General features: G+C 47.5%; 8 protein-coding genes across 8 annotated transcripts; 4 read left to right on the forward strand and 4 right to left on the reverse strand.

The window, feature by feature from the left end:
• Positions 1–138: 138 nt before the first annotated feature.
• BKA55DRAFT_693399 (phosphoribosylglycinamide synthetase) lies at positions 139–3732 on the reverse strand (the record flags this gene model as incomplete). Its single annotated transcript, XM_046199912.1, has 7 exons — positions 139–632; positions 684–1223; positions 1285–1558; positions 2332–2420; positions 2475–2774; positions 2830–3378; positions 3465–3732. The coding sequence occupies 7 exons, from the start codon at positions 3730–3732 to the stop codon at positions 139–141; spliced, it is 2514 nt and encodes an 837-aa protein (XP_046046675.1).
• Positions 3642–5295, reverse strand: BKA55DRAFT_706103 (tryptophan synthase beta subunit-like PLP-dependent enzyme). The gene is made up of 2 exons (XM_046200680.1): positions 4777–5295; positions 3642–4701 (listed from the first exon to the last, which is right to left on the reverse strand). Exons 1-2 carry the CDS (start codon positions 5147–5149, stop codon positions 3905–3907), a joined length of 1170 nt encoding a protein of 389 aa, XP_046046676.1. The 5' UTR covers positions 5150–5295; the 3' UTR covers positions 3642–3904.
• Positions 5296–5642: 347 nt separating this feature from the next.
• On the forward strand, positions 5643–7060 carry BKA55DRAFT_596513 (phosphoribosylglycinamide synthetase; the record flags this gene model as incomplete). The annotated part of the gene is made up of 3 exons (XM_046195958.1): positions 5643–6470; positions 6559–6808; positions 6864–7060. 3 exons carry the CDS (start codon positions 5643–5645, stop codon positions 7058–7060), a joined length of 1275 nt encoding a protein of 424 aa, XP_046046677.1.
• A 426-nt stretch (positions 7061–7486) lies between these two features.
• On the forward strand, positions 7487–8900 carry BKA55DRAFT_620785 (uncharacterized protein). The gene is made up of 4 exons (XM_046196766.1): positions 7487–7890; positions 7946–8582; positions 8639–8806; positions 8851–8900. The coding sequence occupies exons 1-2, from the start codon at positions 7595–7597 to the stop codon at positions 8517–8519; spliced, it is 870 nt and encodes a 289-aa protein (XP_046046678.1). The 5' UTR covers positions 7487–7594; the 3' UTR covers positions 8520–8582; positions 8639–8806; positions 8851–8900.
• Positions 8901–9159: 259 nt separating this feature from the next.
• On the forward strand, positions 9160–10393 carry BKA55DRAFT_518071 (kinetochore Sim4 complex subunit FTA2-domain-containing protein; the record flags this gene model as incomplete). Its single annotated transcript, XM_046188240.1, has 2 exons — positions 9160–9345; positions 9398–10393. 2 exons carry the CDS (start codon positions 9160–9162, stop codon positions 10391–10393), a joined length of 1182 nt encoding a protein of 393 aa, XP_046046679.1.
• Positions 10394–10469: 76 nt separating this feature from the next.
• On the reverse strand, positions 10470–11501 carry BKA55DRAFT_576627 (ribonuclease H2 non-catalytic subunit-domain-containing protein). Its single transcript, XM_046193495.1, has 3 exons — positions 11257–11501; positions 10908–11200; positions 10470–10860 (listed from the first exon to the last, which is right to left on the reverse strand). The coding sequence occupies exons 1-3, from the start codon at positions 11390–11392 to the stop codon at positions 10819–10821; spliced, it is 471 nt and encodes a 156-aa protein (XP_046046680.1). The 5' UTR covers positions 11393–11501; the 3' UTR covers positions 10470–10818.
• Positions 11502–11577: 76 nt separating this feature from the next.
• On the reverse strand, positions 11578–12920 carry BKA55DRAFT_576629 (ribonuclease H-like domain-containing protein). Its single transcript, XM_046193496.1, has one exon. It carries the CDS (start codon positions 12819–12821, stop codon positions 11862–11864), a length of 960 nt encoding a protein of 319 aa, XP_046046681.1. The 5' UTR covers positions 12822–12920; the 3' UTR covers positions 11578–11861.
• Positions 12921–13114: 194 nt separating this feature from the next.
• BKA55DRAFT_518140 (acyl-CoA N-acyltransferase) lies at positions 13115–14670 on the forward strand (the record flags this gene model as incomplete). Its single annotated transcript, XM_046188250.1, has 2 exons — positions 13115–13532; positions 13568–14670. 2 exons carry the CDS (start codon positions 13115–13117, stop codon positions 14668–14670), a joined length of 1521 nt encoding a protein of 506 aa, XP_046046682.1.
• Positions 14671–14839: the final 169 nt, after the last annotated feature.

Genomic DNA, 14839 nt, shown 5'->3' on the forward strand with positions numbered 1-14839 from the left:
TGCTAGCTGAACACTCACCTAAGTATCTGTAGATACGGCATCCTAGACTTGGTTATAGGAGCGACAATCGCAAATAAGCTATACTGCAGTTCTTACATCTCTGAACTGATCTAGGATACGGCGTGGCAACCCTGCTCCTTATTTGGCTAGACCCCCCAGAGCAATATCCTTCCTGTACACCATGTCTTCGAATGACACGCAGTCGACACCCATATATGCCTTGCGACGTGCCTCTTCAAGCGTATCACCGTAAGCAGCAACCGAAAAGACACGCCCTCCCGCGGTCTTCAACAAACCGTCCTCCTTACGGGTCCCAGCGTGAAAGATAACCACCCCCTCAGGTGGAGAACTCAATGTAGCAGCCTTTCCAGTCTTGCAGTCCCCTGGGTATCCGCCGGATGCAATGACAACATTGCATGCAAAACCTGGCTTAAGCTTGATGCTGTTTTTCACTTGTGCGAGTGTCCCATTTGTACATGACAGCATGACACTCGCGAGATCGGTGTCTTCGTGAATAAGAAGCATCGAGCTTTGGGTTTCCGGGTCGCCGAAGCGAACGTTGTACTCGATGACTTTAGGGCCCGATTTGGTGACCATGACTCCAGTGAACAGAAGGCCGCAGAAAGGACGGCCTGGTTGGATTATTAGCGCCGAATTGAAACGAAACATGATGGGCGACTCACCTTCCTTTGCAAGAGCATCGAATGTGGGTTTCAAGATGACTTCATCAATCTTCTGTAAGACTTCTGGGGTTACCATGGGCACAGGTGAATAAACCCCCATGCCCCCAGTGTTGGGTCCCTTGTTTCCCTCTAGAATGCGCTTATGGTCTTGCCCAGCCGGAAGAGAAAAGAAGGTCTTGCCGTCGCTAAAGGTCAAGATGCTAATCTCGTACCCATCCATGTACTCTTCGATTACCACTGAAGAGCCTGCCGTAGAAAATTTGCCGTCGCTCATGATGCTGCGAAGATCTTCCAGTGCTTCTTCTGGTGTTTCAGGGAGAACTACGCCCTTCCCTGCGGCGAGGCCGTCTGCCTTGATGACGATACGATGGCTCTTGTCGGTGAAAACACGGCGCACGTACGTACTGGCAGCCTCGACGTTGTCAAAACTCCCGTGGTGGGCAGTCGGGATGCCAAACCTATTCATGAACTCCTTCGCAAAGACTTTGGAGCCCTCAAGTTCTGCGGCCTCGCGCGAAGGTGCGAAGCAAGGCACGCCAACTAAAAAAAAAAGGGATTGTCAGTCGACGTTACCGGATAGAGGTCGATAGCTGCTCCTGACCTTTGCGAAAGGACTCTTCGATACCATTCACCACGTCGTCATCAGGACCAACAACTACCAAACCTATACCGATATCCTCGGCGCGTTTCGCCAAATCGTGATATTCCGAGCTGCTGGCGCCTTCAAAAGTGGAAATCCCGGCTGTGCCGTTGCTGGCTGCAACCTCATGTGTGCCGGCATTTCCAGGGAATACAAAAACATGTTTGACTGATCTGGCTCGACTCAGCTGCCAGGCCAATGCATGCTCTCGGGCACCTTTCCCGATAACGAGCACCTGAAGGGCTCTTTCAGTCATTGGTTAATGAGACGAGGCTGTGGTCTGTGACCAAAGTAATGCGTCACTCGATGGTACGCGAGTGGGTGGGATCAGGCTGCAGAAAGAGAGGGCAGGTAGGGGAAGATGTAAAAGAGAGGCGCAAGGAGGAAGAGGACGTGATGTGGGGATGTGCTGAGGGTGGTGTGAAAATGCTCAATACCTTCAGGGCCCCCTCAAGGTTGACCTGTGCATATGAGAACTTAGATGACCCCTACTGCCTACCTTCCCACCTACCAATAAAATTGTCTATAAGAAAAAAACTAACATACAGGGCGTATTGTGCGCTGATAAGATCTGCTTTCGCAAGCACCACCTAGGTAGGGCAGCCGTTTGCGTAAGGTACCAACAATACGCAGCCTCAAAAAGTTAAATTTATATTTCGTTTGTCTAGCCTCAGTTTGACATCTTAGAAACTTTGTATATTTTATGAAAGGTACACAAACCTTTGAGGAATGGAAATTCTTCTGCGTATCCGTATGTCATATTTTCTTGTCAAAACTTCCATTGTCACGGTATTCAATACCTTGGTGTTTGACAAGGTACTAACGTACGTACTTATCTTCGACTTTTCTCTTCATTCATACAAGCCATCTGCTCCGTCTCCGTTACAAGACTTTGTCTGTTTCAGTACCTATGTCAGTCCGAAACTCCATTCCTTCAAACTTTACCGCTTCCATGCCAGAATATGCCCTCTGAGCTGCAGCATCGAGGTTACTACCAATGCCACATACACTTAATACTCGACCACCTCGTGCTTGCACAACGGGCCGGCTTGGCTGTACATTTGGATGAAATGTGTGGCTGTGGTATATGATCGTATCTTTGTTGCAGTTAATTGCAATATCTAAATAGTCAGTAAATTTTAACGACATACCTTTCCGAGTTGGCGTAGTCAGATCGACATGGAGAGGCTGGGTGTCTGACTCAAGTGGATATTTCTTTGTTACGGCAACAACAACTGCCGCAAACCTGTCTTCTTGAAAGAGGAGTGAGCTGAGGGATATCTGGTCTCTATAACATTGTGCCAAAACCTTCGCTAGATCCAGGTCAGGCTGTATCAGTGGCATTAAAGCCTGTGTTTCGGGGTCACCCAGTCTTAGGTCATACTCAATGGCAATCGGTCCCTCGTGAGTTAAAATTACACCAATAGCAATGAATCCACGGAAGTTAAGTCCTATGGATGAGTGTAGCTTAATATTTGTAATTGAGTGATCATGATGAATACGTACCTTCCTTACCCAAGCCTGCAATTGTGCGCGCCATAAAACCTTGCGTCAAAGCTTGAAACATGGACTCAGTACACCTGAGCGTAGGGTATACGCAGCCCATACCCCCAGTCATCGGGCCTTGATTGTTTTCTTTGCGTGTCTTGAAGTCTAGGTAGGGAGGAAACATGGTGAAATTTCGGCCATCCGTAAGCGCCATGATAGTGAACTCGAGACCCTCCAGGAATTCTTCAACAAGTATATCAAATTCTGGCTGACGAGATGAACCAGATGGTTCTCCGCCAAACTCAGCGACCAATGTTTGTTTTGCCTCTTCAAGCGTTTCGGCAACGAAGACACCTTGCCTGGCCCCGATGCCTGGATGTTTGAGGACTACCTTTCTCCTCCCATAGGCCAATTGATCCTCGATAAAATGAAGAGACTCTTCGTAACACGAAAAATGGCCATAAGTGGCCGTTGGGATGTTGTTTTTGGTCATAAACCGCTTTGCGAAGACCTTCGAGGTTTCAAGCAGCGACGCTTTCTTCGGCGGCCCAATGCATGGTATTCCCTCTGTGAACGGGTTAGCCATACCACTGAATAAGGAAGTAGGATTGTTTTGACTGTTAGATGGTTATGCAATCCGGGAATAGTATTACCCTGAGAGAACAAGTCCACGGCCCCTGCTGCTAGGTCTGCTTCTTTGGTGAAGATAGCCAAGTTGATGTTGTGACTCTTGGAGACACTGAGAGATTGTTCAAGTGACTCGTATTCGCAGTTTTTTGTCTTGATAAGTTCCTCTGTCGCTGCATTTCCTGGACATACTACGATAAGCTCAACAAGAGAGGACTGGCAGAGTTTCCACGCAAGAGCGTGCTCTCTGCCGCCAGAGCCCAACAAGAAAATGCGCAAGGACTCAGGAGACATGTGTAGCCTGGTTTGTGTAGGTATGATTTTTCAAAATGTGGTTGTTACAGATTTTAAGAAAGAGTATTAAAGTTGCAACAGAGGGCCAAAGAAATGCCACGAGAACCGAAAGGACCAAGGATCTCTTGAGAAGGTCAACGCTTAACCATCCAGCCAATTTCAATACTCCCCTTCAGTGCCCGTTTACCAGCCTATGAAACGTTTCAGCACTGATATTACCTCCGCTGAGTATCACGCCAATTTTCGTGGCCGTGGTAGCATTGCGAATTGCCACTTGACGTTGTGCGACCTCAAAACATGCGGCCATCGCAACTGCGGAACTTGGCTCAACAATGCCACCGAATTCACCATGATAAAGTGACATTGCCTTGCGTATTTGCGCCTCCGTAACGACAACGGAATCTTGGAGATTTGTTTGGTCGCGCAGAATTGCCCAGCTCTTTGGGCTGAGTGTTGTCCGCTGCCCATCTGCGATCGTCATTCCCATAGCCTTTTGTTTTGGCAATATTACACCAGCTTCCAAACTTGCATGAAGCCTTGGGCCATCTAATTGGGGTTCGGCGCCCCAGACCTGAGTTGGCATGCCTCGAAACCAAGCTGCACAACCGGATAAAAGACTCCCTCCACCACACGGTACAACGATTGCATCGAGCTCGCCAAGGTGGGCGGCTGCAACTTGATCCTGGAATTCCACAGCAGCTGTTGCCTGGCCCAATATTATGTCCGAATCGTTGGCCGGTGGAACAAATGTTCTTCTCATACTTCTGCAAGTCTCTATTGCTTCCTTTGCGCACCAGTCCAGTCCATCTCCCTGAACGACAATTGTGGCAGGAGAGGTGCAGTAGGATTTTATTGCGGAAATTTTGTCATTTGAAGCTGATGAAGGGACATAGATCTGGATTGGTATGGTCTGTCCACGGACTTTGGACATCTGTTCTGTAGCCATCAGGAGGGCCAGGGCATGGTTTCCTGATCCCAAGTATCATTTTAGTACACGTCCATTGAAATATAACCAAGTGTGTCTGGGCTATTTCATCTACATACCAGTGCTATATGTCACCAAACCACGGTCCAATTGCTCGGGGCTCAATTGAAGCAGTTTGTTCAAAGCCCCCCGGTATTTAAAGGAGCCGGAGAACTGAAGGTTCTCGCACTTCAGGATAATCGTAGCACCTGCTAGGTGATTGCATGTTCTTGAAACCACTTTGGCTAGCTCGTGTGAAGTGACACAAGGTGTCTTACGAGTCAAATAGCGTATCCTCTCATATGTTGACGATATGTTCATCCGTGAATAGAAAGACATGCTGAAGCAAAATGATGTATATGGTATACCAGCCTCACATATGATGCTTAAAGAAGAGATCCAGTAGATATTTTTCTTGTTGAGCTGAGAAGAATTCCAGGGCCTCTCAGACATATCAGACCATAAAGTACTTGGGCATCAGGAAACCTTTGGTGACAGCACGATCACTATTTCGTAGAGGTGGACTCGTGTAACCACCACCGTTCTCTATAGGTAGGTCGTGAAACAGCCACCGTTCGCTCATGTAACCTCGGCGTAGGCTTATAGCCTGATATTTCCATGCAATTGTAAATTCGACAGAGCCATGGCACCCATCGAATCCCAGACGGGTGTAATGAATGCGACGTGGCAGCTGATGCAAGTAGCGCATGTATCGAAACGCGCTCGCCGAGAGGTTCTGGGCAATATTGGAGCATTTCCAGTGATTGTGCGAACGGCTGCTGGTCTTTATAGCCGTTGACAGGTGCCGAAGTGATTTTTGGAGAGTATGAGGCATGGGTTCTTCCTCGACCTCAGTACACGACAGAGTACAAATAAACCTTTTGACGAAAACCGGCGTCGGAGCGCTCAATCCCACCCAATACTGCTACCACATTCATAACCCATCATGGGCTTCTTCCAAGCTAGCAAAATTCGCGTACTGTTGATTGGTGGGGGAGGGAGAGAGCATGCAGTCGCCTGGTCACTGAGCAAATCCCCTAAGGTCGAGTTAATCATTTGTGCTCCTGGCAATGGCGGCACGGCTCGCGGATCAACCAAGATTATGAACTGCGGCCCTGATATAAAGGCTACGGATCTCACAGGGCTGTTAGTGGTTGCTCAAACCCATCGTGTGGATCTGGTTGTTCCATGTTCTGACTCTTCTATCATCTCTGGAGCCGTGGATTTCTTTGAAACTCGGGGATTCCGAGTTTTTGGACCTTCCAAGAAAGCTGCGAAGATCGAAGGTTCCAAAAGCTGGGCGAAAGCTTTTATGCAACGCCATAAGATACCTACTGCAAAGTACCAAAGCTTCTCATCACCTTCTGAAGCCATCTCATTTCTGCAAAGCCAGCCAACAAGCAGACATGTTGTGAAAGCATCAGGTTTGGCAGCAGGAAAGGGTGTATTTCTTTGCCAAACAAATGAAGAAGCAGAAGATGCCGTCAAAAAGATCATGGTTGAGCGTGCTTTTGGCGAGGCTGGGGAGGAAATTGTCATTGAGGAGTTCCTGGTCGGTCGTGAATTGAGTGTCACCATAATTACTGACGGAAAAGTATGGAGGCTTTTCCCGGTCGGACAAGATGCCCAGAGAATATATGATGGAAATCTTGGACCCAATACAGGTGGTATGGGAGTTTGTATCCCATCTGATCTTTTCACTGTCGACGAAATTCAAGAAATCCAACAGACGATCCTGGAGCCCACCATCCGAGGGCTCGAGAATGAAGGCAAGGCGACTCCTTATTCGTTCCCCATAATTGTCGTACTAACTAACTCCAGATCATAAGTTTGTTGGGTTCATCTGCACTGGAATAATGCAGACTGTCAATGGTCCGAAGCTCTTGGAATATAACGCGCGGTTTGGTGACCCCGAGGCACAAGCCTTATTTCCGCTCCTGGACGATGCCTCAGATCTTGCAGACATCATGATAGCATGTACCGAGGCGCAGCTGGAGCGAGTACACATGGAGTTCCAGCAAAAGGCCGCTGTTTCGCTGGTAGTGGCCTCTAGTGGATATCCGGGGGCTTATCGAGTAGGCGAGATCATCGATTTTGGAGCGTTGCCGCAAGGTAAGAAGTTGAGCCCTTGGTTCCCAGGATATTCTCTGACCAAGCGTTCTCATAGATGTGTTGGTCTTCCATGCAGGCACTTCGTGGGCAGAGGACCGCCTCGTGACTCAAGGTGGGAGGGTTTTGGCGGTGGTTTGCATAGCTTTTTCCACGGAGGAAGCCATCAAAGGAGCTTACAAAGGCGCCCAGGAGATCAATTTCAAAGGGAAATACCTAAGGACGGACATCGGTCAAATTCTCTCTTCATGGTAAAGGTCTGCAATTGGACTTATAGTGGCCCATAAGGAGAAAGCTGGATCTCCTACATGCCAGACTGAATGGTAATGTTTTCAGACTCACTCACATACTTTCACTTGAATCGGCTACTAGAGAGCCATATTGTCATAGGCCTCTATGATCATTCAGCCTTCTTTCCCTTGTACTAAGAGCTTTTCTGTTTGGGTTAGAGTGTGTATCGGATGAAATGATAGATCTCAACGTCCGGATACCACTGACAAATGACCATAAACTCCAGGTCGTTATCTTACTTAACTTCGGAATTGTGCTATGAGAATGCCGACGTCGCGATTGTATTTCCGATACGTGATCGGTGTTAAGCAAGATGGCGTGGAGCTTGATCACCAATTGCTTGTCGCCCAACGAAGTGAAACGGGAATAAAGAGGCATAAGTCCGTGATGTCGACACTATAAGACAGATTATCAGCGCAGATCAATTAAACAATTAACAAGCCGAGATCTATTGCTTGCACATAATTAAGATTTAATCGTATCAACAATCAGATCAAGATGACGACTCCAGTTTGGTTTATTACCGGAAGCTCTAACGGCCTTGGTCTGCTTCTCAGCCTGCGAGTCTTGAAAGCAGGAAACAGAGTCATTGCAACTGTCCGAGACACGACAAGATCGGCAGATGCTGTCCGCCAAATCGAAGAAGCGGGCGGAAAGATCGTCACCATTGACCTGACCGAATCCAAGGCTAGCATTACCAAGAAAGTCCAAGATGCAGAGAAGATTTATGGGAGGATCGACTTTCTGGTGAATAACGCTGGATATTCCGTCTTGGGAGGCATTGAGCTCTTTACGTGAGTCAGCCCTGTATTATGCAAATGATTGAACACACACTAACACCGCGATAAGAGAGGCTGAGGCCGAACATCAAATCCAGACAAATTTATTTGGTCCTCTATATACCATTCAAGCTGCCCTCCCCGGAATGAGAAGCCGAGGCTCAGGAACCATCATCAACATTAGCAGTATTGCTGGTCAAGATGCTCAACCCAGCTGCGGACTCTACAGTGCCAGCAAGTTTGCTCTCGAAGGTCTAAGCGAGAGTTTGTCCAAGGAGGTCAAAGAGTTCGGTATTAACGTTCTGCTGGTTGAGCCTGGTGCTTTCCGTACAAATTTCCTTGACACCAGCATCAAGAGCAATGTTTCTGGCGAATCGGCATACCAAGGAACTCTGTTGGAAGCAACACTCCAGAAGTTTGAGAAGGCAACTGGAAAGCAACCTGGAGATCCCAATAAGGCAGTGGACATCATCTTTGAGGTGGCTACTGGCGAGGGAGCGGCAGGTCACTTGAAGGGAAAGATTCTGAGATTGCCCCTGGGCAAAGATTGCTTTGCTCGTCTGAAGACGAAGCTTGAGTTTCTTCAGCATGATATTGAAGCAACACGAGAGATTGGTGTCACAACTGACCTAGACGAGAAATAGACTAGCATAGCTCAGATCACGAGGTACATAGTAGTTAACCAAGATGCTACAAAAAGGACTACTGTATGTTTATCACTACTACAAACCGTCAATAGTTTGCTAAAGTCCCGTTTGAGTAGCCCAAGATACGCATAAAGAAAGACAGTAAATCCATATCCATCAGCATATCCGCCCGAGTCACAATGAAGATGGCCTGACTTGATTCCATGCACAAAGAACCCTTTGTCATGATGAAAGCAATTTTCATTCAGACCTCAATTGTTCATTGAGTCACTGGCTTGTCAAAAGTAAGTAAGCAAGCAAACAAACAAGTACAAAGACTAATTTACAGACTGGTATTGTGGAACGAGGCAAGTGTCAAGTAAAGCCATGGTATCTTTGTTCGGGAATAGCAACAATGGGCCTAACAAGGCCAAAATGTTAGTCCTAGACATATGTATAAACTTAACACTTGAAATCATGCCTTACGAAAGGATTAACTGAACAGTGTAGCTACATAATTGTGTATGCGACTGAACGAGCTTATAAGGCAAGGGAACGAACCATGGTTTTCCACTGCATACTAACCCAACGCACTCAATACGACTATTTCAGTTACTACTCATTCGACATATTAAATTGCTCTCCTTCATAAGGAATCATGTATCCCGAGAGGCCACAGTCTGACGCAGACTTGGTTCCGCTTCCACAGTGCGATGGCCCCAAGTTGAAAGCTTTCGACTTCCAAGGCCCCCAGCAGATCGAGTTCTTAGACTACCTAGGGTCGGGAACACATGCTATTGTGTTCAAAGTCAATATAAGAGGTCAGATCTATGCTCTCAAACTTGTGAGTATCATATCAAATGGACAGAGTACAGCCAAAGACTAACAAGGGACAGTTCAGGTTCACGAGCGACGAAAGCTGGGTCTCTCCAGCAGACGAGGCCAGCCAGGATGATCTCGAGGCACTCAGCGCCTTTTACCCATATTCTGAGCCTTTCAGCTGCGAATGTCGTGCTTTTGGCCGGCTCCAGGAGGCCGGTCACGAAGAACTGGCTACCAAGTGTTACGGCTATGTTCTGTTGGATGATGCGCACGAGAACGCCATGATGAATAAGTTCGCCCATGTCCCCGCCCACAAACTCAACTTCAATTATGATGGTTATCACGATGATGATGAAGATGATTATTATAATGACCCCAATCTTCGAGATATGAGGTCTCGTTTTCTTTGCAGCGACGGTAGCCTCCCGCCACTTCGAGGTATCGTTAAGGAGTTTGGACAGAGCGAGGAGGACTTGGATAACAAAGGCGCCAAAAGGCTCCTTAGAGACATCAAACACATACAACAACTTGGAATTACGGCCCTAGATATTGCATGCAGGCAGATCATCAGTGGTAAGCTGTCCGATTTCAGCACAGCCGTCACGGTTCCTCACTTTGTCAGCAACCCAGAGTGGAATCCACATCTCACACCAGATTGGAAATCAGATCTGGAGCTTGAACTTTTCACCCTCTGCTACATGGACTATCGAAGTTTTGATCTAATAGTGCACGACTGGAACGAGGAGCACAAGGATGAAAAGAAGAAGCAAGTCAAGGTTAGAGCGCTGCCGGAAGGATGGCCTCCTGAGCGTAGGCGGTTGAGAAACACTCCGGCTCGTGAACGCCTCTATACCTATGTTGATCCGAGGAACTACAAGAAGTATCTTCCAGTCACTGACAGAAGAGGAAGGATTGTCAAGAGAAAGGAAGCTCTTCGAAGGAAGCCATCCCTGTGGTACATTGAATGTGAAGCCGCCCCAGCACGCAGACTCAAGGAACTTGAAGAAATTGACGGCGGCATTCATTGGCAGTACCAAAACGGACATATCGCGCCTTTGGAACGGGAATAGGGCTCATTTAACCAGATACTTATGAGGAAGAAGTTAAAAGCCAACCGGCCGAGACTTCGTTGGAAGGAAAACGGTATCACTAGAATCATAGACTTGTTTATTATTTATTTAGCACACAGCAGGTTATCCCAATAGAGGTATTAGAAACAGGACTTTAGCTGTAAAGGGGATGTGTCAGTCTCCTAAGTGTGTCATCATAAACGTTTCGCTCCCAGTTCCTTAAGGTCTATGTTCCAATTGTTAAAAACGACATGAACGGGGGAAGCGCAGTATCTCAACACAGTTTTTAGTGTTGAGGGTAATATCCGGGTATACAATTGGGGTATTTGGTCGGTTCAAGCAAAGAGCTCGATGTCTCACGATCTTAACATCAGGCCTGTGGTGGACTGAGCAGCTTGATGGACGCTTGGTCACTGCCGTTCGCATTATTTCTGTGCCGTATCTTCAGGGGGAGAGTAAGATTGAATCTGTAGAAGTTAGCACCATATTCTTCCCAGTCAATATCGAGCCATACCCGGTCAGCCATCTGAAGCCACTCCTCCATACTGCGGACATAAGGGTCTGCACTGGCATCTGCCACCGTCTCGTGTCCCCAAACAACCATTTCATCAAACTCGGCAGTTATTTTCATGCTTCCGATTTGTTCTGGCTCTTGGTCGGCATCGAGATCCTCCACCACTTCCTCGTGGGCACTTTTGGGGTCTTTGTCGGGAGCTCGTTCGACAATGACACCTCGGCATTGTTCTGGTATTTTGACCACTTTTCCTTGAAGTTTTCTACCTCGGAAGTATGCTAGTTTCGTACCATCTTATCAGATTGTCAGTAAACTTCTGACAACAAGATTGGTATTCAGGTACACAAACCATCGGCAGTAGTAGGGGTCCAATATGTCGACGCCGGGTCAATCGGCCCATCATGGTGTATGCGGCATGGCAGAAGATTGGCCACAGCTTTGGATTTGTTCTCGTCGGGTGTTAATGAGAGTATTGGTTGCGACATTATGGTAGTGTTGATTTGTTCGTTGTCAAGAGAAGGAGACGCGTCGAGACGCGTAAAGAGGTCCAAGGTGACGGGGCTTATCTTATCTCATGATGCAATTAGCCAAAATGGGTCCAGAATCTTGGTAGGGTGGGGAGCCTAGGGGAGGCAAGAAAACTTAGGAACCAGATCCTAAGCGACAAAAAGGATTTAGGTAACCTAGCCTAAGTTTAGGGGGCTCTTTACTAAATTTATTTTGGCATCACATTTTAAAGTCTAAAGATTTCTTGCTCCGCGGGGGGAGCATATTTGTACTACAGCATGAACCCAAGTTACGACATTACTATCGGAACTCTATTCTCCGATGATTGATACTGACTTACGAACTCAGGGCGTATTCGATGAACCATGGTTGTCCGAAAATACAAGTTCTTGCTATATGGGTATCTCAATGAAACTTTATGAGGATGTGCTTGTTTATATCACTCCATCACTTTCTTTTCTTTTTCGACTTGGTGCCTTTCTGGCCACCTGATGCTGGTTTCGGCGCATATCGATTTGCATGATCAACGTCAAACGCCTGCTTGTGCTTGCGAAACAATAACATGGTCGCTCGCGCATCCTCAATACTAGAATGTGCGCCTCCCTGTATCTCAACGCCCAGAATCTGCTGAGCGAGAACTCGTAGTGCTGGCTTTCTTCCATTGCCATATTTCTTGAAACCTGGGAATTTGGCGGTGTCGCGAATGTCTTTTCCAGGATGGCTGAGAATGAGTGCTTCTAGATCGTGCTTGAGATCATGCCCAATCAATATTCGGCTTTGGAGAAGCTTGTCGACGTCTGCCTGAACTTCCTCAAATTCCCTAGCAAATCTCATTTTCTTTTGGTCAATCCCACTGACCGCTGTTCTCCAGTTTGTGACCTTCTCCTTAGGTTTCACATAAGAGTCGTAAATCTGCACGCCATGAAAATCGACAATGCTCACACGAGCGAGAGCTGATTCATGGCCGCCTGGTCCCACGCCCACCATCTCGCAATCGATAGCGATGTACTTTCCGACCTCAATCCCTTCTGTGAGTCCATGATTGATTTTGTCCTTTACGGAGGCGAGCATCATTGAATTGTCCTTCACGCCCAGACTGTATGCCTCTGCTAGGGCTTCTGCAGACACATCATTGTCTTCCGCCCATAGTGCAAGGGATGTTGAGGTCCCAGGTACTGACTCCTCGATTTTTGAACTGTGAACACCACCCATTGGCTTTTTGGCTGTTGTTTGAGCTTCTTTTGCTGGTCTTCTTTGCGGCTTTGGGAGGGACGTTTGCACCTTGGACTTTTTAGGTGGTGGATTCGTTGTTAAGGTCTCTGATTTGCGCTTGAGAGATGGCTTTGACGCAGACTCTTCCTTGAGTTTTGCCTGGAGCTTCTTCCAGTTGGAAGAAAGCGCCGCCATCTTCTTAAAAGAAGATAATACCCGACATAAAATCTCCAGAAGAAAAATTGAAGTGTGTACAAGTCGCAAAAAGAGCACGAGATGGAACGGCTTGCTGACTGATGAGTCTAACGAGATCTATGCATCTAGCGAAGAATCGATAAGCAATCGTCACTTCACCGCCTTGCTGATAAGGACTCCGACTCATTTTCTGCCATGCCCCTCCAAGACTATTTCCTTCCGCTTTCTATCTTGCGACACAAATCCGCCAACGCGACGATCATCAAATATCATCCAACCATTCTATTCCCATCATGGCTGGAGGTACACCTAGCGGCGAGCCCACCGTAGGCTCAGGTGAGCCGCGACTCAAAAGCCTTGCGACCCCAGAAACAATAACGACAGGCTGTATTGCCTGGGTCGAAAAGGAAGGCCAGCCACGACGCGCCGAGATCCTCAGCATCAAGACGACCAAAAGCGGCAAACAATTTTACTGCAACTTCGATAACTTCAATAAACGATTAGATGAATGGGTTCCTGTTATTAGGCTGGACTTTACTCGAGAGGTCGAGTGGCCAAACCCAGAAAAGGACAAACCCAAGGACCCCAAAACTAAGAAAGCGCCCACTGCGCAATCCAAGAAGACACAACCTTCTAAGAAGTCACAAAAGAGGCCCGGGAAGCGGGAGCAATCAGTCGCTTCAGAGGCAAATACCCCACATCCATGGACTGGTAGGTCTTTCAGTTCCTATTACTTAACGTCACAGCTGATGTCCTTCTTGACTTTGTAGAATCCCAAAGTCGTCAGAAGTCTGCCTCGATCGGACCCGATGGGGAAAGCCAAGCACGCGCCAGCGTTGATGGCGCAACACCTGCTGGAGGCGACGACATGGATGTAGATGAGAAGGAAACCGAAGTAAAGAGGGAACCAGCAGGATTCAGCCGTGAAGTCGAGATCGAGAAGCTCCGCACATCCGGCTCGATGACACAGAACCCGACCGAAGTATCACGAATTCGAAATATCTCCAAGGTACAATTTGGGCGTTTCGACCTTTACCCCTGGTACTTTTCACCATATCCTGAGATCTTCAGTCAGGAGGATGTGATTTTCATTTGCGAATTCTGTTTGAGTTATTATGGAGATGAGAAGGCTTTTACAAGACATCGACGAAAGTGCACACTACAACATCCACCTGGAAACGAGCTTTACCGGAACGAGGATATATCGTTCTTCGAAATCGATGGTCGACGACAACGAACGTGGTGCCGTAATCTCTGCCTGCTGTCCAAGATGTTTCTTGACCACAAGACATTGTACTATGACGTGGATCCCTTCTTGTTCTATGTCATGACTACGCGAACCGAAAAAGGATGTCACTTGGTGGGATATTTCTCTAAGGAAAAGGAGAGTGCGGACGGATACAACGTTGCCTGTATTCTGACCATGCCGCAATATCAACGCAAAGGTTACGGTCGACTTCTAATTCAGTTCTCGTATGAGCTCTCTCGCATCGAAGGAAAGCTTGGCTCTCCAGAAAAGCCATTGTCGGATTTGGGTCTGCTAAGTTACCGGCAGTATTGGTCAGAGAACATTTTGGAGCTGCTTATGGGGTATAACGAGCGCGAGGAGAAGGTCACGATCGAGGCAATCTCTGCAGCGCTGGCTATGACAACACAGGATGTGGAACACACTTTGCAAGCTCTCAGGATGCAGGTATACCACAAGAGCGACCACAAGATTGTGATTCCGGAGAAGTTGATCCAGCAACGGGAGAAGACTAAGTTGAAGAGGAAACGAACAGTGGATCCAACCAAGATTCAATGGAAGCCTCCAGTGTTTACAGCTTCAAGCCGAACATGGGGTTGGTAATTATAGACATGAAGTAGAGATAACAAGCGATGTATGTATAAATAGCTTTAAATGATACCCCTGTTCCATTAAAATCGTCGATATTGACGCCAGTAATTCGGCTGCGTGAGCCATGATACATGCTATAGTTAGCTGATGGTTACCCCAACTTTGACCAGCCCCACGCTGG

The sequence above is a fragment of the Fusarium redolens genome, assembly GCF_020744475.1.
Source record: "Fusarium redolens strain MPI-CAGE-AT-0023 chromosome Unknown BKA55scaffold_13, whole genome shotgun sequence".
NCBI classification, from domain to species: Eukaryota; Fungi; Ascomycota; class Sordariomycetes; order Hypocreales; family Nectriaceae; genus Fusarium; species Fusarium redolens.

Coding starts and splice junctions, on each gene's coding strand:
- BKA55DRAFT_620785 (XM_046196766.1), top strand. CDS start 7,595: ATGACGACTCCAGTTTGGTTTATTACCGGAAGCTCTAACGGCCTTGGT. Junction 7,891..7,945: donor GGAGGCATTGAGCTCTTTAC/GTGAGTCAGCCC, acceptor CACCGCGATAAG/AGAGGCTGAGGCCGAACATC.
- BKA55DRAFT_576627 (XM_046193495.1), bottom strand. CDS start 11,392: ATGTCGCAACCAATACTCTCATTAACACCCGACGAGAACAAATCCAAA. Junction 11,201..11,256: donor GACCCCTACTACTGCCGATG/GTTTGTGTACCT, acceptor CAATCTGATAAG/ATGGTACGAAACTAGCATAC. Junction 10,861..10,907: donor GGCTTCAGATGGCTGACCGG/GTATGGCTCGAT, acceptor TAACTTCTACAG/ATTCAATCTTACTCTCCCCC.
- BKA55DRAFT_706103 (XM_046200680.1), bottom strand. CDS start 5,149: ATGTCTGAGAGGCCCTGGAATTCTTCTCAGCTCAACAAGAAAAATATC. Junction 4,702..4,776: donor TTTGGTGACATATAGCACTG/GTATGTAGATGA, acceptor ACTTGGGATCAG/GAAACCATGCCCTGGCCCTC.
- BKA55DRAFT_576629 (XM_046193496.1), bottom strand. CDS start 12,821: ATGGCGGCGCTTTCTTCCAACTGGAAGAAGCTCCAGGCAAAACTCAAG.